This window comes from Neolamprologus brichardi, chromosome 4 (genome assembly GCF_056152115.1).
Source record: "Neolamprologus brichardi isolate AB-2024 chromosome 4, ASM5615211v1, whole genome shotgun sequence".
NCBI lineage: Eukaryota > Metazoa > Chordata > Actinopteri > Cichliformes > Cichlidae > Neolamprologus > Neolamprologus brichardi.
This window is the reverse complement of record NC_142107.1, coordinates 18,993,947-19,018,085: the sequence shown is the minus strand read 5'-3', so window position 1 is coordinate 19,018,085 and position 24,139 is coordinate 18,993,947. Positions and strand designations below refer to the sequence as shown.

The 24,139-nt window shown below is 43.6% G+C and overlaps 1 protein-coding gene across 12 annotated transcripts in view; it reads right to left on the bottom strand.

Moving 5' to 3' along the window:
• The window catches only part of arhgap23a (Rho GTPase activating protein 23a), a 70,128-nt gene that overhangs the window by 3,925 nt on the left and 42,064 nt on the right, over positions 1-24,139 (bottom strand). For 3 of the 12 annotated variants that reach the window (XM_087839982.1, XM_087839981.1, XM_087839975.1), the window contains exons 3-23: positions 22,264-22,288; positions 21,028-21,120; positions 20,151-20,229; positions 19,377-19,437; positions 16,276-17,872; positions 12,471-12,626; positions 11,481-11,589; positions 11,350-11,392; positions 8,464-8,601; positions 8,073-8,381; positions 7,904-7,965; positions 7,573-7,691; positions 6,936-7,054; positions 6,691-6,843; positions 5,934-6,012; positions 5,761-5,834; positions 5,570-5,659; positions 4,510-4,635; positions 4,378-4,419; positions 3,566-3,659; positions 17-48 (exon numbers count right to left, since the gene is read on the bottom strand). In XM_087839982.1, the coding sequence (XP_087696108.1) occupies positions 17-48; positions 3,566-3,659; positions 4,378-4,419; positions 4,510-4,635; positions 5,570-5,659; positions 5,761-5,834; positions 5,934-6,012; positions 6,691-6,843; positions 6,936-7,054; positions 7,573-7,691; positions 7,904-7,965; positions 8,073-8,381; positions 8,464-8,601; positions 11,350-11,392; positions 11,481-11,589; positions 12,471-12,626; positions 16,276-17,872; positions 19,377-19,437; positions 20,151-20,229; positions 21,028-21,120; positions 22,264-22,288 (3,600 nt within the window). Of the gene's footprint in view, positions 1-16; positions 49-3,565; positions 3,660-4,377; positions 4,420-4,509; positions 4,636-5,569; positions 5,660-5,760; positions 5,835-5,933; positions 6,013-6,690; positions 6,844-6,935; positions 7,055-7,572; positions 7,692-7,903; positions 7,966-8,072; positions 8,382-8,463; positions 8,602-11,349; positions 11,393-11,480; positions 11,590-12,470; positions 12,627-16,275; positions 17,873-18,444; positions 18,707-19,376; positions 19,438-20,150; positions 20,230-21,027; positions 21,121-22,263; positions 22,289-24,139 lie in introns of those variants that run through there. The other 9 variants (XM_087839976.1, XM_087839979.1, XM_087839980.1 and 6 more) reach the window with 9 other exon arrangements.

Genomic DNA, 24,139 nt, shown 5'->3' with positions numbered 1-24,139 from the left:
TGTGAGGAGAGGTTACCTTTGATTTCGCTGAATCACTGTTGGTTGAATCTGGGAAAAAGGAAATGGAGACATTTGTGGGTCAGAACGGACAAAGTAAACAAAAGGCCAGAACAGTCATGGCGGAGGACACAGAGGGAGTTGCTGTGATCATCACTTTTTTATAAAAGGAAAAAAAACAACAATAAATAAAATAACTGCTCCTGCACTGCTCCCTGTATGTTCCTACAGACTTTAATGCTGATTTTGCTATGAAGCAGGTTGTTTTCCATCAGGTGCAAAGTGGACAACACCGCCTGGGACATTGCTTCTTGACGTGCGGCTAATTTTTGGATAAAATTGTGTTTATTGTCAGAAAACTGCAAAAAGTTTTAATCAGTACTTCACATGTTGCAGGCAGTGGTTCATTCTGTGCTGTTTTTATGGTGATGGATGCTTCAGGGACTAACGCAGAGGTCATGGCAACCTGTCTGGGGTCAGGGTTAATTTTGTTTGGTCACATAGCAAATAGGAAACATTTTCATAAACAAGAAGATGTTAGATTTCCTATAAGGTCTAATACATTTTGACAGCATTAGACTCTTTTTTCTTGTAGAGGAACATTTTGTTAAAAGAGTGTAAGTTAACTAAGCCCCTATAAAGGGGTCGACAATGACCTGGCAGATGCAGATGGAACAGTTTTGATTGGATTAAATTTATGCATATGATGTTCTGCTCCTTAACCTTAAATGAAAAAAAAAATCACAATTGCATCTCTATACAATGGTTTATTCTGCAGTGAGCAGTGCAGCTGCAGTTGTATCTCCAATTCCTGTGATGGATTTCTAAAGGAACTTGTTTTCCTCTGTGGCCTCGGACCATAACGAGAACAAAGACACCGAATCACACACTGGAGTTGTGTTCAGGGAAAACAATGATTGGGGGGGGGGAAGCAGGGTTTGGTGTTGGAGGAGAAACCTCATTAGAAAAATCACGGCACACACTGATGACATCACGAAAAACACGGATGGCATCGGTCAGTGAAAGAAGCAGTACGAAAAGAAACACATTCCTCACAAATGAATGCAGGAATGAAGCCCTGGATTTGTCTTTCGTGTATCGTAGTAAAGGGAACACCCAAATCTCGTGAGAAACCGGCGAGGGTTGGTAAGGTTTTCTGGATGGAGCTGTTTCTCAGGGAGTCAGCAGTAATGATCACGTCAGTGTATTTTCTGCTCAGCTTAGAGACGTTTTCTCGTTTACTAGAAAGCTGGTGATGACATTCAAAATGTAACACAGCCTTTCTTACTGCTACACTAACATCACTTACCCACTACATTATGCCAGCCCAAACTGGCTTTAGCATATAAAGAAACTACTGTCACTATTTACAATTAGAGAGCAAAGTAAGAAATGAATCGACTGCGCCTGGATTTAGAAAACAACTTTTGTAAATCACCCATAAAACCAACAACAATCTGGCCTCTTAAGTTAACTATGGCGACAGCTATGAGCGGACTTTATAGACAGAAACAATTAAATATTAACAGACGACCCTTTTGAATCGTTTTCATCTGAACTTTTCTAATGTGAGGATCGCAGGATTTCTGTTTCTTCTTGAACATTTTTTTTGTTTTCATCTGTATAATTCTGTTGATTAGTATAGATTTGGTATACGTTATTAGGATATTACACATGTTAAATATGAATTTGTTGGGTGGGATACTTGAGTATTCTCTCCATACCATCACTGGTGATGATCCCAGTCCGAGCTTTGAACCCTAACCCTATGTTTGGAGACAAGCAAAAAGTACTTTTGGAAAAAATTTGGAGTTTTCTTTGGCCTTGATTGAAAAGACATTCTAGTAGCACGGGGTTAAAGTGAAGGCTAGGATCATCACTGATGATAACTTAGATCTCAGGGGTAAGGCAAAGTGAAGCTCAAGTGCAGCCCCGGCAGATTAACCAATCTCAGTACAAGCTTACATCAGCTGATACATTTCTAGGCAAATCTCATATAAGGCGCATAATTTAAGCCGCTTTGCAACCCATCTCCACCCCAGCTGTTCTTTTTGCAATGTGTTTGACTACATGAGTACCACATCCTTTGCAACTGAAGCCAGGTCTGCTGCTCTTCCTGCTTGTATGCAGGCTGGCTGTTAGGAAACCTCAGAACAGACTACAGTAGTCCTGACTCAAATACAGTTATATGTTGCCCTACATAGCAACTTTACAGTTTGACAAGCAAGTACGGAACAAACTGTGAATGTAATTTTCCTAATAACCTTATTTTGCATATATTTTTTTAAAAGATAATAATTTGAGATGCTTTGCTTGTTACCATATATGCCAGTGCCACATTAGACATTCCTAGTTCACACTGTGCCGATAATACATGAGAGGACACGTCTCTGTGAGTCCACCCCAAGTAATTAGCTAAACAGACTTCCTGTTACGTCTGCACTCACTTTGGCTACAAGGAGGGAGCTTCCAGCTGCCATCTTGAAGCTTTTACACAAAATATTTTCTTTTGAAGGGATAATGAAACAATGAAACAGCACCATGCAGAGTCCTTTTAGAGGCAGAAGTGGGGTTAGGATTTTTACGATGGGGCCACACAGACCGAAATTGCCTGTAGGATGAGTGCAGCGCAGTGCTCGGCAAGGCACAGGCCACCAGTGAAGGAGTTGTCTCTCAGTGACAGAGCACAGTTTACACTCCGGTGTCAGATAAAGCAGCTTTAACACTCAGAGAGCATCCAGTCATCCATTAATTCATTAGTCAGACTGGGGCCGACATTGAAGTGACATGTTTTTACAGAGACTTCAGTCTGACGCTGAGAGGGAGATGCTGACTTTCAGGAGGGTAATGGAGACCATGGAGACACAAACCATCACCACCGCTAACACACACACACACACACACACACACACTCTCTCACACCCGTTATTATTACTTTCACAGTATGGTGCACTGATTTGGTTGCGCACACACTCACACACACACAAACAGTGCCATCCTACCGCAGTGGCTGCTCCACAGGCTCAGCTGAGAGAAGGAAATGCAGAAATGTACAGAGAAAGTGAAAGGTGAGCAACATGGAGGGGGAAAAAAAGAGGTCAGCAGAAAGAAGAGAAGTAAAGGCACACTATCAAACACAGAAACACTCAAACTGCTAACGGATGTTCATTCCTTAAGCTGCTTTCCAGTTCTGTTGGAAAGTAGGGAAATCATACTTTAAACTGGGACAAACTTCCAAGGAGAATTCTGAATCAGGCCAGGAATTCTATCAACTGCCTTTAAGCAAACAGAATCTGTTAGTCCTAGAAATATATTCCTTCAGATTAATTGTAAAAACCTCTCAGTGGAACTTCGGTGATCATTGGTTTCTTTTAATATTTATAAATGTATTACTGTTGTCTTGTTTTAGACAAACCTGGCCGCACAACATTCAACACACAAGTGAGGAATTACCTACTTCCAGCTTTAAATGAAAAGCAGCAGCATTCGTTTCGCGTTTACTAATTCTAACTCAGTGCTACTGGTGCGGCTCGTCAAAGAAAGGCGGAGCTGTAAACGGCGCGCTCACCCGAGGCTTCGCCGAGCAGAGCGGTCCTGCCGATGTTGGAGAGCAGGTGGTCGATGTTGGGGGCGGGCTGCACGTCCTCCGTGTCCACTGGTGTCTGCAGGGACGGGGTAGATTTACTTTAAAAACTCGGAGCATTGCATCCATAAACTGTCAAGTATCCGCCGTAGTTTTAGAGGCCTTTTATATCTTTATTATGGGCAGTACATGACAGCAAATGAAGAACAGAGTGAGACAGACTGAAATTGGGGACGTGGCTAGCATCTCAATCCCTAGGCCAAGAGCTCAAATGCAGCTATCATTAATTCAGCTCCATTTCTGGAGATCAAGTGTAGCAGCTGCTGCATACTTATGAGACAATTATCATTAGGGAAATATTAGTTATTGAAACTGGAAGAAAATTCCTAGAAAGGTCAATAAGTCTTGAATGATTTGCTTTTGAAAGCATGTCTCGACAATTTTCCAATTTCACAAAGATTAAAAATTAAATGTCGCCACCGAACAGCAGAGTGACTTGTTGGGTTTGTCAGAGAGCTCCATTACATCATGAAAAAATATTAAATGACCAAATAAAAAGAAATAATGAATGATGTGACTCTTCAATCAACCAGTCATTTTTCTTAAAATGTTGGATACAATGTTTCAAATTCCCGCAACAGTGGATTTTCTTTTTTTCCTGTCATTTTCTAGAGCAATAGAGATTCTTTCGCAGAGCTGCTTTCCAGTTATTTGCAGTGACGTTTGCAACTTTGTGCCAAACATTCTGCACTTTTTTTGGTCAGTTGCAGCATCTATCACTGCCTTTGAAAGCATACCTTCTCATCCTTGTCTAGCTCGTCAGTGAAAAACCAGGTGCACTGCAAGAAAGCCGGAGAAAGAAATGCTGAGCATGACTTGGATACTAATAAGGATGAATTATACTGTACGTGCGCGTTTGCATCTCTCACGTGTTGTATGAGCGTTTCTACGATCTTGTAGCGGTCGGGCATGTGAGTGACCATGTCTTTCATGTTGTCCTCAGACGTCCGAACCAGCGTCGGCCCAAACACGAGAGCCAAGTTACGAGGCTCCATCTAGAGACGCCAGGAACATATTGATGACATTAATACCAAATACTTAACGGTAAGTAAGTAAGTAAGTAGTAAGTAAAATTTATTTATATAGCACATTTCACAGATAAAAATCACAAAGTGCTTTACAATAAGATCAGACATACAAGTTAAAATTAATTAAAAGCCCGTTTGTATAAAAATGTCTTCAGCTGCTTTTTAAAGGAGTCAGTAGAGTCTAGACAGCGTAAAGACAACGGCAGAGAGTTCCACAGCCTAGGTGCCAGTGCCTGAAAAGCCCGATCCCCACGTGTTTTAAACCTGGTACGTGGGACCACCAGTAGCCTCTGACCTGAAGACCTAAGTGCTCGGGATGAAGCATGAGGTTTCAACAGGTCAGAGATATACTGGGGAGCTTCACCGTGCAGAGCTCTAAAAGTTACAACTAAAATTTTAAAATGAACCCTAAAATTTACAGGCAACCAATGAAGAGAAGCCAAAACTGGAGTAATGTGTGACCTCTTATTTGTACCAGTTAAAAGCCTTGCCGCTGCATTCTGTACAGACTGAAGGCGATCCAGAGCTGATTTGTTGAGACACGTAAAAAGACCGTTACAATAATCCAAACGAGAAGAAATAAAAGCATGAATAATCATCTCAAGTTCTGCCTTTGACACCAGTAGTCTGAGTTTAGAAATGTTTCTTAGATGATAAAAACAGTTCCGGACAAGTTGTTTATAGTGTTTCTCAAGAGACATTGAACTGTCAAATATAACACCTAAGTTTCTGAGACTCAACTGAAATAAAGGGTCTAAAAAACTGATATGCTGCCTAATTTCTGAGAGCATGTGATCAGGTGCAATAATCAAAGTTTCTGTTTTATCTGCATTTAACTGAAGGAAATTGTCATTTAACGGTGATACATTTCGTCCGCGTTTACAAATTCCCTTTATCCCACCTTGTTTTTATCCGAGTTGTCAGCTACAGTCTTCAGGTGACCAACCAGGAACTTGAGAGTGTGGTAATAATGATCTGGGAGGTCGCGGATCTATACGAATGAAAGGAAAACAAAATGAAACGTCAAAACCGTAAACCTGTTTAACCTGCCCGACTTCTGCGCGCACTTAACCCAAGCGGGTAAACACGTACCAACTTCTTCATGGTCTTCAGTCTGTCGGATGCATTTTCCATCCGATTGGCATCGATGAAGTCGTTGTACTTGTCTGTTAAGATATGAGAAGATATAAAAAGTCAGATGAAGCCGTGTGATTAGGCTGCGTAGCGATGTTTTGCGATGGCATGTTGGAACCTGTTGGTCTCACCGTTGGTGAAGAGTGGCTCTGGGAGTTTCCTGAAGAAGGATTTGAGTAAACTACTGACGACATTGAGGTCCTGCCACTTCTGCAGACGACAGAGCACACAGAGACGACTCAGATATCGTTACCAATCGCCTTTTGTACTAAAAGCGCCAGTTAATTGTTGCTTTTTTCCCTCTCTTTGAGGATCGACAGTATTCTTGTAAAAAAAATGATCATGTAAAAAAAAAAAAAGTAGATCCCAATGATTCAGCAGGCTTGTAGAAACACATTCAGGAGCAATAACTTTAAGTTGTGGTTTTCTGCATGACTTTAGAAGCCTCTCACATTGTTGTCGAGGAATTTCCTGGAATCTTTTCAAACAATCTTTGGAAAGACTGGCAGCTGTTCTTGAAGGTTTTCCATTTCTACCTCTTGGACAATAACAGGCTTCGAATTGTTTGGAAATGAGGCGCTCAAACTTGCTAATGATCAGTTTATCAAGTGCATTCAATTAGCAGCACCTGGCTGCCACTTGCCATCTTAATTCCTGTGAAGCAATAAGTGTGTACTTACTGCTTCTGGAGTTTGGCTTATTTTTTGCTAAATAAATTACAGCACTGAGGTTCATCTGAGGTTGCGTTTACAGGCTATTTTAAGACCTACGAAGCACCAGATGATTTTTTTATGTGCTGATATGTAAAATCTCAGAAATGAAAGAGGCTGCACTTTTTTTTTTTTTTTTTTTTTTTACACGACTGAATGTATATTTATATTCCTGCACCTCCTCTGCAGGGTTGATGTCCACGCCCTTGTTGAGCTGCTCCTGGAGCAGCGACACCATGGCGTTATTCCCCGGGACTCGGTAAATGCCGGTGTATTCCAGACCCATCTCTTCCACGAGGCCACAGCAGATCTCCACAATCATTGGAACGAACTGCAGAAGGAGACACGGAAACGTGTGATCACAGAAAATAAGGAAAACAGTTTTACCGCATTCAGGTGGTGACAGAGGTCCGTGTGGCTAACCTTGTTATTTGTACCAGGTTGACATTCCTCCAGCCTCACACCGAAAGCTTTGGGCCCAGCTTTCTTTGCCTTCTTCATGATGTTAATTCCCCATGGAGACTTTGGAGGGCTGCTCTCATCTGTAGGCAGGTTGAACAGAAACTTAGCAACTTCCATGTTTGACTAAACACCTTCTTATCTAAAGGCTGTCGCCCATTAAAACAAAAATAAAAAAGGTTTTGAAAACCAGCAGACTGCTTTAATAGAATGGGATAAAAAAATAAATAAATCTCTAAACATTTGAAAAGATTAGTACTTACTTTGGGCAAGAGTTGCACTTTTTAGGTCAGTCTTATGTATAGTTGCTTTGTGTTAGCATGGTATAATTAAATATTGAAATAATATGGACAAAAAAGAGAAGAAACAACAAAGCAGTTGACTAAAGGTGCCTCCACAACAAGAGTGAATATGACAACTAAATGATGAGCTATTCACAACTTTGAGGAGTTCCAAATACACTCAAAATTGGTCCAATTAATTCTTTATAGTTTTGATCCCAAGATCAGTTTGAAGACAAAGTCGATAGCAAAGTTAGAGCCCAGTATTCAGCAAATGCCGAATGCCAGCGTGGATGGCTTCGAGTCTCCCCGACACTGACCTTTGCCTTCTGGTTTGGGCGAGCGTGGCGCTCCGGCAGCGTTCTCCGTCTTATTGAGCAGGAAGGGAGGCTTCATACGGGACAACTTGGGAGAGGAATCTGGCTTGTTGACAGCTGGACTGTAGGGGGAGACAGAGAGACGGCGTAGGTATTACTGTTGTGGTTCATTTACATTTAGCTGTATCTGCTCGTCCGGTGGCAAAAATCCAGGACAGGTTAGAGTAAAATTGACTTCAATTTAAGTTAACCTGCATTTTTCTGGTGTGTGGGAGGGGAAAATCCAGGCAGGATGAGGAGAAAGGACAGCAATATTCATGATCGGGTGACTCACCTTTGTTTTCTGTAGTCATTAAGCTTCTTATTAATGAGGGCCTGCCTGGAAAAGCCGAGCTCCTGCGAGACATAAACACGCCTGCATTATGAGTCTGAGGTTTTCACTGAGAACATGTTAAATGCATACAGTTATTGAAAATCCGCCCGGTAAAAGTGTGTTCTCTGACCTCGTTGTCTATCTTGCTGTTCTCCCCGATGAGCTTTATCCAATTCAGCATGTCCTCCCGGTCCTCCGCTTGCAGCAAGTACTCACAGAAGTCCTGGGTGGTCAGCCGGAGGGCGTGCTTTCGTTTGGTCTCGCTGTACGCGATGTCCACCAGGCAGCCCCGGATGCTGATCGGCTGCTCATCCTCGGCCGAACCTCCAATCGTGGCTCCGCGAAGCACCGCCTCCCGCTTATCCTTGTAGAGGAACAGCGATTGGGAGCGAAGAACCGAAAAGACGCGCTTCCACGGACGCATGGCGCTGCCTACCTTCTGTGAAGGAAAGAGGAGATGTGATGCGACTCCTTTGCTATGCTTTCCAGCTTTCACTTGTAATCAAGCTCGATTTGCCCACCTTGCCCTTCTCGGTGTGGATCTGCTTGTAGTGCAGCCATCCTTCTCGCCGTACATCGCTGTAAGTGATGTTTCCCAGCTCCGAGGTGGAGTGACGTTTCGACCGAACCTCCTCCGCTGTCCCGATGTTGTCCAGAGACTGAAACACAACCGGAAAAGTTTTCAGGAAATTTGTTGACTTTCTGTTTTCAGTTAGCTAGTGTTTAGAGCGGATTTTCTCATTTCAAGTTAGTTTTTATTAGCTGAAAATCTTTAGTTTTAGTTTAGATTCTATTGGTTTCAGTGTTAGTTTTAGTCTTTTTTATTTTGGTTGTATAACATTTTTTTTAACAGAAATCAAAAGTAAGCATCTTACTTTTTCTTTTAAAGTTAGTTTTCAAAGTTCACAAAATGGTTTCAGCTAGTTTTCACCTTCTGTTTATTTTTTAACTCTCAAGCTTCTTTTATAACGTGCAAAAATACATCAATGCATATTATTTTGTGTTGCTAATTATTGTTTAAATTTAAAATTGCTTTTAAAAATACCATGCAACAGTTTCAAAGAAAACTGCACTCTTCATGCTGACCTGGCTTTTCATGGCAGAAGATTGCAGTAGTTTCCATACTGCAGGATTTTGCAACGGACGAACCACCAGTTGAACCATCAGCTATCACACCTTTATGTGTCTTTGCATATGGCCAAATATTACCTGATAAAAGCTTTATTAAAACATAACACAATCCTTTCCTTGCACAAATAAAAAGCTGATTTAAAAAGCTGTAATAACAGAAGACACACTCATAGTGTTCCAGTGTAACCAGCTCACGGTAGCTGTAGTTAAATTATATTTAACGTTGGCAAACTTAAGCCACGTGTCCCAACACTTCATTTCAGACTTTACGACTCTTTTATGGCAGCGTGTCACAGAAAAAACACCTCACTGGTTTTAATGACAAAAGTTTAATATGATTTGTGTCTCTGTAGCTCGGCGGTGGCAGGAAGAAGTCGTTTGAAACTCCTTCGAAACCTCAGCCTGAATTTGATAATGAGAATTATAATGATTATAATAACTTGTTTTAGACGTTTGTGCAACCATCCATCCATTTTTTTGTATGACCGCATTTAAAAATATTAATGTTGGTTTGCCATAATTAATTCATTGCCTTAGTTAAATTCAATGTGGGTTGATGATGATTTACAGTGGGGCAAAAAAGTATTTAGTCAGCCACCGATTGTGCAAGTTCCCCCACTTAAAATGATGACAGAGGTCAGTAATTTGCACCAGAGGTACACTTCAACTGTGAGAGACAGAATGTGAAAAAAAAATCCATGAATTCACATGGTAGGATTTGTAAAGAATTTATTTGTAAATCAGGGTGGAAAATAAGTATTTGGTCAATAACAAAAATACAACTCAATACTTTGTAACATAACCTTTGTTGGCAATAACAGAGGTCAAACGTTTACTATAGGTCTTTACCAGGTTTGCACACACAGTAGCTGGTATTTTGGCCCATTCCTCCATGCAGATCTTCTCAAGAGCAGTGATGTTTTGGGGCTGTCGCCGAGCAACACGGACTTTCAACTCCCGCCACAGATTTTCTATGGGGTTGAGGTCTGGAGACTGGCTAGGCCACTCCAGGACTTTCAAATGCTTCTTACGGAGCCACTCCTTTGTTGCCCGGTGTGTTTTGGATCATTGTCATGTTGGAAGACCCAGCCTCGTTTCATCTTCAAAGTTCTCACTGATGGAAGGAGGTTTTGGCTCAAAATCTCACGATACTTGGTCCCATTCATTCTGTCCTTAACACGGATCAGTCGTCCTGTCCCCTTGGCAGAAAAACAGCCCCATAGCATGATGTTTCCACCCCCGTGCTTCACAGTAGGTATGGTGTTCTTGGGCTGCAACTCAGTATTCTTCTTCCTCCAAACACGACGAGTTGAGTTTATACCAAAAAGTTCTACTTTGGTTTCATCTGACCACATGACATTCTCCCAATCCTCTGCTGTATCATCCATGTGCTCTCTGGCAAACTTCAGACGGGCCTGGACATGCACTGGCTTCAGCAGCGGAACACGTCTGGCACTGCGGGATTTGATTCCCTGCCGTTGTAGTGTGTTACTGATGGTGACCTTTGTTACTTTGGTCCCAGCTCTCTGCAGGTCATTCACCAGGTCCCCCCGTGTGGTTCTGGGATCTTTGCTCACCGTTCTCATGATCATTTTGACCCCACGGGATGAGATCTTGCGTGGAGCCCCAGATCGAGGGAGATTATCAGTGGTCTTGTATGTCTTCCATTTTCTGATGATTGCTCCCACAGTTGATTTTTTCACACCAAGCTGCTTGCCTATTGTAGATTCACTCTTCCCAGTCTGGTGCAGGTCTACAATTCTTTTCCTGGTGTCCTTCGAAAGCTCTTTGGTCTTGGCCATGGCGGCGTTTGGAGTCTGACTGGTTGAGGCTGTGGACAGGTGTCTTTTATACAGATGATGAGGTCAAACAGGTGCCATTCATAAAGGTAACGAGTGGGGGACAGAAAAGCTTCTTACAGAAGACGTTACAGGTCTGTGAGAGCCAGGGATTTTCCTTGTTTGAGGTGACCAAATACTTATTTTCCACCCTGATTTACGAATAAATTCTTTACAAATCCTACCATGTGAATTCATGGATTTTTTTTTCACATTCTGTCTCTCACAGTTGAAGTGTACCTCTGGTGCAAATTACTGACCTCTGTCATCATTTTAAGTGGGGGAACTTGCACAATCGGTGGCTGACTAAATACTTTTTTGCCCCACTGTAGTTGCATTTGTTTGCATTTTAGCTTCGTCTTCGAATTTTATGATAACATGCAAAGTATTTACAGATCGTGTCGGTTTATGTGCAGTAATAAAAAGTGAGGAACTCACCCCATCTGTGAAGAAGCTCTTCACTCTTTTTGGAAGCCTCCTACTTGAATATAACATCACAACAAAGAGTCGTTAATATCAATAACGTGAAATATAATTTCTATCAGATGTCCGGGATCTGCAGTACTTACAAGGATCGTCCGTCCTCTCTGAACGTGTTGAGTCCTTCGTCACATGACTTGGAGCGCTCGCTGGAGATGGCTAGAACATAGGAGGAACGGCGACTGGATTTAATACTGCCTGCTCAGTGAGGGATGAATGAATGGATGGAGAGAACGAGAGAGAGAGAGAAGAGAGCAGAAAGAAAGAGAAAGAGGGAAAAAAAACAGAAAGAATGTTGATGTAATGCCAATCACCGGAGTGGATGGTGTTGGATTAGGAGATTGGGGCAGTGAGGGAGGAAGTGGGAGGTGGTGGAGGAGGTGTGTGGGGGGGGGGGGGGGGGGGGGGGGTTTAGCAGGGCGAGTGAATCAGCGACTTGGTGGAGATGGTGAGTAGGGACATGAGCTAGAGGAGTGGGGGTTAGACTGGTTTCTTTGGACCGTTTGCTCACCTCTGGCATACAGGTGTACACACCCATATTCATTTTTTTGTGCAGCTTTTTCACAATCATGCAAGTCTTGGTTTGTACACCACCAAAATGGGCTAAATTAATTTGAAAATACACAGATTGGGCTTCATGCACGCTTAGAATTGTGACCAAAAAATGATCTAAACCAATGTGTTCAAGTCCAATCTACAAATTCAACATGCAAACTGCTGAAACTTCATCTTGTCAAGCTATTTTGGTTTTTAAGGCGTTTTAAAGTGAGATTTTAAAGTTCACTTCTCATAAAAACAAACTTTTTTTCAGCTCTATAAAATAAAACGTAAATTTCCACAACTTAAGTGCGTCCTCAAGTTCAAGATTTCAGCTTTTCCCCCCATTTGTGTTAAGAAAATAAGGCAGTTAAAACACAATAAGAGACAAAATGCTTCATAAGATGGAAATTACAGCAGTTATAAAATTTTATACTCTCTTCAAATCTCATGCTTTATAAATCCACATCGGAAATAAAAAGAGAATCTTAATTTTTGGCTGCATGCAGTGGCGAGGAAGGGAGGGAGGAGGGGGCACTCACTGCAGTCGTGTGAGAAGAGCCTAGTGAGGGGGAAGGTGAAGGTGGGGGATGCGGGGCTGTTGACCACGGCGGGCGTTGAACTTATGCCGCTGGAGACAACGGAGGAAGCCGGCACGTGCCGGGCGCGCAAATCGGCGCCGGGGCTGGTTGGCTCGTCTGTGGGCGGGTGGAGGGAAGGAAGGAAAGGGGGAAAGAGAAGGAGACGGGTTAGGTGTTAGCAAAAAGGGCGAGAAGGTAAGAAAAAAATGGGTTGGGTTAGGGGAAAGTAAGGAGAGGAGGTTTTAAGGTAGAGGAACGATGAGGAATTGGAGGATTACCATCAGAGAAACTTAAAAAGAAAACGCTTTTCACAGTTTCTTTCACTTTATCTTTAAATTTGACTACCACCTTAAAACATTTACCACAACACTTTAACATGATGCACTTCCAGATTCCCGTGAGAAGTACAAGAAAGTCAGAAACATACATTTATATGGTCACTTAAGAACACACAGATGAAGTCACTAAAAGCTCCTGTCCTCTCTCAGGAAAGTAAGCATTGCTGCGACCCAACTACAGTAAGAAAAAGTCACACAGGAACACGGCTGAACAGGCAAAAAGCTTACAGAAAATACAATACCTGCGTCTTCTGCTGCCATAGGAAGAACTGTTCAGTAGCTAACCGAGAGGAGGGGGTTTTGTTACAGGTTTACTGGCTCATGGTTTCAGTTCTTTGTGAAATCTACCCCAGCGTAGGCATGATCTGATACATGCAAGAGAAACCGTTACTGTCCAAAAGGTAGAAAATAAACTACTGGGCATGAATGATCTTTTCCTTTCCTTTCCAACATAAGAATTCTGGGGATTTTTTTTATGCTGATAGAGAAACGTAGTATTTAAGAAGACAAAGGCATAAAATGGTTAGGATCACACAGGCTACTAGTCATCAGCAGTTTCAGGTGAAGTAAAGGGATATGAAACTCTAACGCACAGAAACATTCATACACAAACACGCTCACACTTCCTGACTGACTGTGAGGATTAGGGGCTGGTCTGATATTTGCATACAGTGAGGAGAAGCTGGATTTGCCGTGATGTTTTAAACTCTCAGGACCGAAATGCGTCGAGGCTCTGGTTTGCTCTCGGAGGAAACAGCAGAGGGCAGCACAGCCTCACTCCGCCACACCTCAACTGACCACCACATGGTCATTTTAGAAAAACCCTGCACTGGTTTCATATTGAATTTTCCCCATTTTAATAACCATCTCTCTTCTTACAGTCCAGTCCTCTAACATCCTTCGTCTCTTCCCTTTCTTCACGCTCTTCTTCCCACCCTCGCTTTTCTATTCTTCACTCCTGTGCATTTTAGAGGCCGACACAAGGCGGAAAACATTCCCAGTCTGGGATAAGGAATCTGCCTGTTTACAGCACGGCCCAGAAATAGCCGGGCTGTGGGTTTAACAAAGGCCGTCATTAACAGGCAGCCAGAGTGAGCTCAGAAACACGACACAGAGACAGACCAGCAGAGGGGAGCAGCATACTGAAGTACACTGTGCTGCTGCTCTACAGTACGTATAGTAAACGAGGAATTCCTGACTCATATTTATCCTGGACGAATGGTGAAGATAGAAGAAACGCTTAAAGACTCATTCCTCTTTGGAATATTTACTTTATTAAGAGGGACCTATTGTGCTTGATTTCTAGTTTTTATCCTCTGCATGATATACAGTTCTAAATAATTCTTATTTATCTTTATTACATCTAAACTGGACCTCATTTCATGGACTCTGAACTATCAGAAACCAACCCTTTTAGCTCCTCCCCCTTTAGGGCAAAGATGCCAGCTTTCCTTTGACTGGCTGTCCCTCACAACTAGAAGGTTTGAACTCCATGTGGAGTTTCGTAGGGATATTCCTTCTCTCTGACATCATACAGAGCCAAGAGTTGAATATAAATAGTCTGAGGCCTGAGTTTTTGCAGCATGTTTTACTAGCTGCTGGGGGTGATTAATACCCCTGTACTCCTGCTTACGAAATATCTCAAAGAATTAACTGACTATCAAACTAACCTGTAGCAACTGTAATTCAATGTAGAGAAGTTTAGACCAAGAAAAATGAGAGAATGAGCTTGAGCTTTCAATACAAAGTAATTGAAAGCAGGTGCCTGTAAGAAAACACAGAGGGCCAGTACACGAAGTCCATCATGTCCAGGGTCCAGCTAGTAAAGACAGTCATAGAATGAACCCCCCACATAAAACCCTTCATCTAGTAGAGCAGTACAATAGCTGCATTGAAGGCGGGAGCCCCCACTGTTCCCCCACAAGGACCATGACAAAAACCTCCTGGCAATTTATAGCTTACAAAGACTCCAAGTGGGCGCACAATAAAATCCTGCAGCAGCGTTCGATATAATTTGTCGTTTCATTTCGTACGAGCTACCAGAAACAGAGAAAGTATTAAACACTTCATTGAATTTAGGGGAAATTCAATATGGTGTACGAGATTTGATAAAAACATACAGTATCTGCATTCAGACACGGTTTGCCTTTGAACTGCTATCTCACAGACACCCTTGCTTTGAAAAGAAGAAGAAAAACAACAGCCCGTGAAATTGCATGTCCCTAAACAGCCTCCGATTATATCAGCATCTGCGTCAGTTAGATAGAGAAAGAAAGAAAGAAAGAAAGAAAGAAACAGAAAGAAAAAAGACAGAAAGACAGAACGACTACTTCTTGTCTATCCTAGTTTCAGTTTATGGATATTAAACATGTCCTGACCTGCTGCTCTGGCTGCTCGGTTTCGTTTAATTCAGGTGAAAGTACGAGGCAAGAATGTGCTCTGACGGATTGACAGAGAGGCCGAGAGATGCCTTCCTGGTTTCCTGTAGTTTCTCTCTTTAAATGACTCTCTGGGGCAGAGCGCAGCTTGGCTCAAATATCCAGTCATTCCAAGATGGGTCAAAGCTTCCCAGTCAGCTGATTTGAATCTATTCAACATTAGTGCAAGTTTTCCGCAGGCTGCGAGTGGGCGATATAGGCAAGTCCAGCCTCACCGGCTGACTTCATTTGCTTGTGGTTTGACTTTGACTAATGTCCGTGTCAAGTGATAGAATCTAATCAGAAGCCTACAGGGCCCCTTCTGTTTGAGCCTTTTCAGAGCAAGAAACAAGCTCGAACACGATCGCAGTCAACTCCCACTGACGGCAACATATGCAGGCCATAACTGTAGAAAACAAACAGAAAAGACTGCATGTCCTGCTCGGACGGTGCTATGACAGATCGTTATTAGTATTACTGGTTTAGATTAAAACCACTGTCAGTAGCTGTTGAGCTCCTGTCACGCCTCAACACACAAAATCAAACTCCACAGATGTGAAATTGAAAATTATCCCTCTAAACAACAACCCACATTCAGGAAGTCCAGACCTCCACCTCATTTCCTCAGCACAGTGAGGTGACCTTAAAGTCAGGAGGGCAGCCAGCAGGATTAGTGAACTTCCATCGCACATACGACTAATATGGTGCGTAAGACTGTGGGAATACCGCTATTACCCAACGCAAACATTCACAGACGGATCGGAAACTGCGTCTGGGCAGACTCTGGCGTCTGAATATGCAGACGAGGAGGAAATTAAACAACACACAAATTCTAATTTTCATCTGCTTTGCATTTCCTCTCGGTTAAGCTTTCGCTAACGTTCAGTAAACACTCAGTGTAGATTACATTTTAGAGGACGACTAATGAAATCTCAAGGTCAGTGTGGGGTTTTTTGTGTTAGGGAAGGAGGAGAAGGGACATGGGAGGAAGCTTGGAGGCTCCCTACTCACCTATGAAGGGGATGGAGGCCAGAGAGTCATCCTCTAGTGGGAGGGGAGCAAGGTTTCCATTTGGTTTGCCTGAGGCTACATCTCCTGTGGAACCGGGAGCTGGGGCTGAGTCTTTGGGATCAGGAGAAAACAAAGAGGGTTCTAGCCCATCCAAAGGCAGGGCGTAGTGAGGGTGACGCATACCCTGGACATTCCTCCGCCCGGTGGGGGGTTTCTGCCTCATCACCACTTCCTGGGTCTGTGCCACCAATTCAGCCTGCCCTTCCACTGCCCCTCGTTCCCTCTCGTGGTTTGTTGGCCTGTACCCTCTGTCCTGGGATTCAGGCGTGGCGGAGGCAACTGGAGTTGTGGTGGAGGCAGTGGGAGGTGCTGGCGTCCCCTCTGGAGGGCTGGTTTTAGGTACTGGGTTCCAGTTTAAGTGGGGGCCAGAGTATGAAGGGTCCCTGAACGAATGAGCCTGCTGCAGGATGCGGCCTGTTTTGCGGTAAAAAGATGGGCTGTAGCTACGGTAGCCCACCGGCTGGTCGTCCACGCTCTGTCCAGGAGGAAGCCGCCTGCTCTGAGTGGGCGCCGGCTGTGGCTGGGTGTGGGTCTGCGGGTGGTGTTTAGAGGTTGGCTGTGACTGCCGGGACACTTGAGGAGCTTGCGCTGCGCTAAAATGGTTGCCCTGCCTGTGGTAAGCGTCAGTCCTCGGGGGAGGCTGGGGGGCCTGCTGGAGCCACGCGGGCCTGTCAATCCGAGGCGAGACCAGTCCAGCTGCTCCTCGGTCCAACATCTCTGACGAGCGACCATGGTGGTCGTAGAAGGCGAGCAAATTTTCCGAGCGTGTTCGAGTATAGTTAGTGGCAGTGTGCTCTCCGTAGGTCCAGTATGGCTCCCCTTGGGGTCCGGGTCCTGACTGCTGAAGTAAGAGCAGAGTGTCCTGGGAGGCGCTGTGTGGCCAGCCACCTGTACGCTGCTGCTGCCTCCTTGATTCACTGAGCCGGTCTTGAGAGTAGCTCCGATGGCGGGTCTGCATCTTGCGTACTGAGCGATCCGGCTGCTGGTTGTAGTACCAGTCAGAGAGGGCCTGCTGGCAGCGGTCACTGCGGCTGTGGCTGACCTGTGGCTGAGGGGGACTGGTCCAGGCTGAGCTGGACTTGCGTGGCTGAGCCTGTGAAGAGCTGGCACCATGGTGGTTGGGGTAGTGAACTTGTAGCGGGCTGGACAAAGGGCCTCCGGAGGAGGAAGACGAAGAGTAGGAGCGTCCCCTAATCTGGCCCTGAGGCTGCTGGCTGGTCATACCGTACTGGATCTCCTCTGTGCGGTGGGCTGGACTGCTGTGACCCACACCACCGGGCTCGCCTGGCCGCCCCTCCTGCCAGCTGGCGGGGCTGCACACAGCAGATCGGTTGTCCAAGGGTGATGAGGGGCTGGAAGAACCTGGCCAGCGACTCCAGTTATCCAGCTGGTTCTGGCCCATGGGGGATGAGAGGGGAGCTCCAGAAACCGACGTCGTCTTGGAGCGTGGGTAACATAGGGGGGGTGGCGGCGGAAGGTTTTCAGCTCCCCCAGCGTACGGTTCATTACCCGTCAGGTAGGCATCCTGGGAGTACGCCTAGAGAAAGGAGGGAAGATGGAGGAACCGTGAGAACAGACGTGACAGGAAGAAATGGGAAATTACAAAGGTAGGTAGGTAGGTGTGTGTCTGTGTGCGCGTCTATGTATGTGTGGAATGAGAAGTTTAAATAAAAATGGCCTCCTCCTGTAAACAAGTTTGACAACAGCACAGTGTCATTCTGCTTTACACACAACAACAGCCTGAAAGGGGAAGCTTCTGCGTTATTACCACAGTTTGTCCCCGAGGCCTCGGCTCTCCACACAAACACAAACTAGCTACCAAACTGGAAGAATTCCCCCGAGAAAAAGCCACAACACTCACCGCACTGCAGCTAGCTATAAATACAAAAGTATCCTCTAATGTTATCTAAACAAATACAGAACACACACACACTTTGCTGCTTTAGGAGAATCCAAATATAAACAACTAGCTTTAAATTACCCGATCATTTCAGGAATCGGCCACGCTGCCACATTTAAACCAAAAACACACCTACTTCCAGTTATTTTTAAACTCGCATGACAAAGACATTTTAAATCAGAGACAGTTTGACACTTTTAAAGGTTTACCTAATGAAACGTTTAGGCTGTCCAACAGAATCCAGAGCCTTGCCACAGCTTGTGCGTTAAGACCGAAGCCACACAAGCAGAAAAAGAAGAGCTCACTAACACCGCGGATGCGACAGCTCTGCAGCTAAAACATTCTGCTCTTCATTTTGTACCGCGTCCTCGTCCTAAAACATCCAGACTTTAACTTCTTTTCTTTTCCTTTGTATTTGTGACTTTTCTATCTGCTCTATCGACTCGTTTCTGCCTCTCTCAGATCTTTCCAAACTCCCTCTCTCCTCCTCCTCATCTTACTCCACCCTGTGGGAGTGTGGAGGGAGGTGCGCGGGATTGGTGAGGTCATGCTAGGAATGCAGCAAATACAGGCGTAGCAGCGAGGGGAGGAGCGAGACAACAGAGGAGGGGGTTTATAATATTAAGACACGGCAGGACGCTTGGAAGGAGAGGGCAGTTTGGGGCATTTCTGGGAGCAACGGTGATGTTTCTGCGTCTGTGAGAAAGACCAGTTAAATCAGCTTATCTGGTGTTTGTGTGTGTCGACGAGTTGCTCCAGGTTAATGGGAGGGGCATTTAACGATGCATGTTGGATCTTGTGAAAGAGCAACCTGTGGAGCGATAAAAATGTGTTTTACGGAACATGGGTGTGTGAGCGACAAGTTTTTGGGTTGGTTTTTTTTTCCGCAAGCACAAACTTTGACAGATACCAGTGGTTTTAAATGATCATGTGTTGTAATCTAAACACAGAGCGGAGAGCTTGTGAGTCACTCTGCAGCCATTCTAACAAAATCTTGAAATTCTTCAACAGTGACGCCGTGAATCATCTCTGCAGACTTCTGCAGTGTCCTAAAATAATGCATGTAATATGTGTGGGTTTATTTTGTGTGTGTATTTGAGGTGGGGTGGGGTAAAATATGTGTGAAAAATCTCATACTCACACTTACCAACTGAAGCACATCTTCATCCTTTGGCATAATGGAGAGCTCCAACACGCTCTCACTGCAGGACACGTGCCACAAAAAGAGACAAGAGCGAGAATAAGACCTCAGAGGCAACATTTGTACCTGTGGATTGTTATAGCTAAAATAAAAATACAATAACATCAAATACAAAAGAAACCTTAAACAAACTCCAGCTATTCTTAAACGAATACCAGCACTGATTTGAGCAGGAGGATAATGAATCAGTTCCATCGGGTAATCTGAACTGATGTATGTCACTTGATGTTTCATACCTTCCATTAAAACTCATAATATGCAGCAAAAGACTAACAAACTATGTGAAAGGCAGAAAGCCAATCAGAACAGTTGGTTGTTGGGATTTTTTAGTTAATGTTTTTTTGCCCTTGTGTGAATTTTTAGCATTTAGACTGATGAAATTATGTTATTTAAAAAAACAAACACCTGTGGCCCAGTTAAACAAGTATATTTGTAAAGGTGAAGTCACGCACTCCCTCCTACATTACATTTGGATCATTAGATATGATTTGGATGCGTCACATTGATCTGTCATGAGGTTATTCTCATATCTCAGGGTGAAACAAGCTATTCCTGTTGCTGCCTAGCTCGGCTTATAGCCAGATGGTGAGCTGGCAAGCATGAAGATATACACGAGTCAGTGCACATATCACAACTTTTTGTGTCACTCTCCTATGACTCCTATAAATCAACACCTAAAAGGCTCTGAAGGGGCTCACAGGAAGGGATTCTTACCTGTTCTGAATGAGGGCGATCACCTGTGAGTACGTCTTTCCTAGAATACTTTCTCCATTCACTTTCACCAGACGATCCCCTGCACAGCATGGACAGATTGTCATATTATATCACTGATACATTTGAAAACAATGAATCAGCGAACTCTGACCTTTAAAGCAAGAGGAAATGATAAAGAAACTGGGTAAGGGGTAAATTCCCTGAATGAAGACATCAAAATAATAATGACCCGGAGTGAAAAATAAGTAGTGAACTTTTTGAATAATTGACTCTGGGCTGTCTAAAGTCAGTAAAACCAAAACCACATTAAGCAAATCACCTGTATTGGGTGGCATCAAAAGCCAGCTTGAACTTAATCTCACACTTTTTCACTTCATGTGGTGTTCAATTTGTCTTAAAGGCAAAAAAGTACATCAATAAAATTAAAATAGCTTTCAAGCATAAAGAACAGGTATGTCTGGTACAGCTCAGCTTTTGTGAACCAAGGCCTTGAGGAAAGGCGTCCGATAACTACCTGCTCAAATTTTATATGCATTTGCGGTTACTTTATGCAAGCTGAAACACATACGCGGTGCTCGCAGGGCGTGTTTTTGCATACGTTTGAGGCAGCGTGCAACTCCGTGGATGCGTCACTTTGCGTTAAATCAAGCTGGTGCTTTAACACCGAGTACTGGTTTGCTCTGCTGTCACAGAAATACACGAGAGGAAAACCTCGCACACACTGAGCTCTCGTTCTGTAATAACTCTCGTCTCCTTTGTTTTTATTGTTAGTCGACTTCTCTCTGCATGCTCATGCAGCGTCACGTGACCTGCGCGCAGAACAGATTTCCAATGCAAATCGAGGCGTCCTCGCTCCTGCACAACATGTTCCTTTTACCTGTGCACAGGCCTGCCTGATGGGCCGGACCCTTTTCTCTCACGTTCTTCACAAATATAGTGTCCATTGGCTCCAACTGACCTTTCTGAAACCCTGAATGACAACAAGAAAAGAGGACATAGACAGATTCAGTTAATGCACGAGGAAAGAAAAAGAAATGCACATGTGGGTATGAACATTTACCATTATACAATATTATATATATTATTAATCATCCAAATATTGTAAATAATAGTCAAATAGTAAATAATAGTAAAATAACATAAATAAAATGCCATTCTGTATTGGAGGTGCACAGTACAACAATCCATTAGTTTACATTTTTTGCATGAACTCATTTGGGTAAATTCACATGCATATCTAAGCAGACATGACATTTATATACAGATGTACTCTCTGATGTATTTGTTTTACGATTACTTCATGAATATCACCTGCGAGTCCACGCCAGGCTGGTTGTTTGATAAGCGCTACACCCACAAATCTTTCAGAAGCGCCGAGTAAAGCTGCAGGCTCAAACAAATCTGTTCTCCTTCTGCTGCGCTACACCTACGAACAGTTACAGCTGACACTTTCTATCAGCGCCCATCAGATATTTGTTAAGGGTTTGTTTTTGACACGAGCGACGTGGCTCCACAGTGTAGTCGTTTACACGTTCACCCCACGAGTGAAAACTCCCTCGTCAGGTGAATCCCGGGAGGAGGCGCAAATGCCTCGTGGGTTGTGTTAGGAAGAGCATCTCCTGTTAAACTCTTCCAATTCACATATGCAGAGCTACCTTCTGTTCCAACCCCGAGTGAACCAGGTAGCAGCTGAAAGTAGCACTTTTTCAGACGAGTAAATACGTCCATGAGCATCTAACTCAGAGGTTGTCAGACTGTGGGGTCCAAAACTAAGGAAATTTTTTTTTCAGCTTATACTACTGCATGTTTATTTATGTAAAATTACATTTCTTATTGATATTTATTGATAAATATTCACACTTTTTTTCAGCATCTCAAGTCAAGAAAACTAGAAAAAGCTGGATAACTAGAAGTCTAACTGCGGGTGGATTTTTAGATGTAGTACTGGATAGCGTCCTGTAGGTGGCGCATAAAGGCTGCAGAGCAGGCGAGACATGAGTGAATTACAGTAGGGTCTTGCCTCAATTACATCATCATTATCCCTATCCCTGTAGTAAGCTTTAACTGGAGCACTAATAAAAGACTGAGAAGGCAAAAAATAGAAGCAGCTCACCCTTTCCGTTACCGTTCTCCTCATCCTGCGAACAGAAAGACAGAATTACACATATTAGAGCAAATTTAAAGCGTAAAATCCCTGTAAGAGACATTTATTGTTGTCCTAGTAATTACAAACACATTTGTTGAGATAGTCTTTGGCCGCGTTTAAGAAGTTCTAGACGAGAGAGATCTGATAGCGAGGGGTAAATTTTTCCACATGCACAGAAAGGTCGACATGTGATGCAACGCAAGCGCTGAGCTTTAAAAAAAAGTTTTTACTCTTGGAAATGTGGGAAAAGTTGCTACTTCAGACACTGTCAGAAAATTGACCATATACAAAGATTTGCAGGACGGAAACTGGCTGTGCTACATGGAAAATTTTGCAACCAATAATAAAGTGCTTTTAGACAACTTTTAGACAAAACTGTGGGGAAAAACAAAAGCTATCACTACTTTTCGAGGCAGGAATGCTACCAAGTGATGATTTGGGGTTTACATCATGTAGTAGAAAGGCCTCATACAGGCCCTCATACTCCTGGTTTAAACACAGACACTTCAGCAGCATACGGCTTCTAACTTTGGCCACAGGTCTCAACCCCAGGTGACCTTTTTCTGAACAGAAACCAAAATGTGGAAGGATGAGATCAACTGTTTACAGCTTTCCCTCACGTGCCGGTGACTTCACTGACAATTTATGCCAAACCTCCTGACACCGACCTGTTTGTTTTCATGAGCTCTTAATGTTGCAGATCCAGCACAGACACTGACTATCTGGTTTGACAATCTGCAGGTGCTCATGACATCACACACACAGTGAGTAAATAAAGGCGGGGACAGTGAGAAACGAGGTGGTGAGATCTGATAGCTGCAGGTTCTCTGATCACCTTCACACACACACACACACACGCACAGACACACACACACTAAGCTGAGTGGACAGTTTGTGGGCAGGGGCACGGTGGGCTGACTGCTGCCGGGCTTTATCCTGCGCTGAGTGGGCTCATTCCGGGCTCTGCAGACAATGGTGGAGGGTTTAGAGGCAGAGAAAGGATAGCTGCCGACCCCAGAATAGAACTCATAGCTGGGGACACTCACCACCCGGCCAGTCCTAATTTCACCACATCCGGAAGGAGATGGGAAGAGGTGGACACAAAAGTCTACGCTAGGGATTCTATACATCTGGAAAATTACTCATCCCTTAATTTATGCGGATTTCTGGTGTAACAGGGTCATAAATCACATTGTTATAATTACACAAAATGTGTTCTAAACCCCCAAACCGTTCCTTTTATACCTGACTTTTAGGACCTCCAAGCCTGTAGTTATGTTCATTATCAGTTAGAGCCCCTCCTCATTCTTTTCTTCTTCTTCTTTGGTGCAACCCTATAAATACAGTGTACCCCTTTTGCCTCTCCCCTTTTCTACAATTCCCCTGTGGGAGAGGTGGGTATAATTTCTTTCCCAACACTGTAAAACGCTCATATAATGCATATTTAGCCACCTGGATGTTTCTGATTGTGATTTTAGTTCAATTATTGTCATTATTGAGCCTGTTTTTTGTTAGATGTTACAAGTGTGTAGTATGTATGTATCATAAATGGGTTTTAGGCGCCATAAATGCTAGCATGAATATATACTTCTTGCTAGCTTGGAAGTTGTGGTGGGTTGAGCTAACCCTCTTCCCCACTGTTTGTATTTGGTCGTAGGAGCTGGAGTGGGCAAATTATTTACTTGGAGGCCTTTCTTTCTTTTACCTTTTTTATCAGGTATGTCGGATTTTGTGTTGTTGTTTTTGTTTTATCTTATGTCAAATATGTTACGTGTAAATCCATACTTTATGTTTAATGTAAAAATAAATGCCAGCCCTTTTCTACAATTCCCCTGTGGGAGAG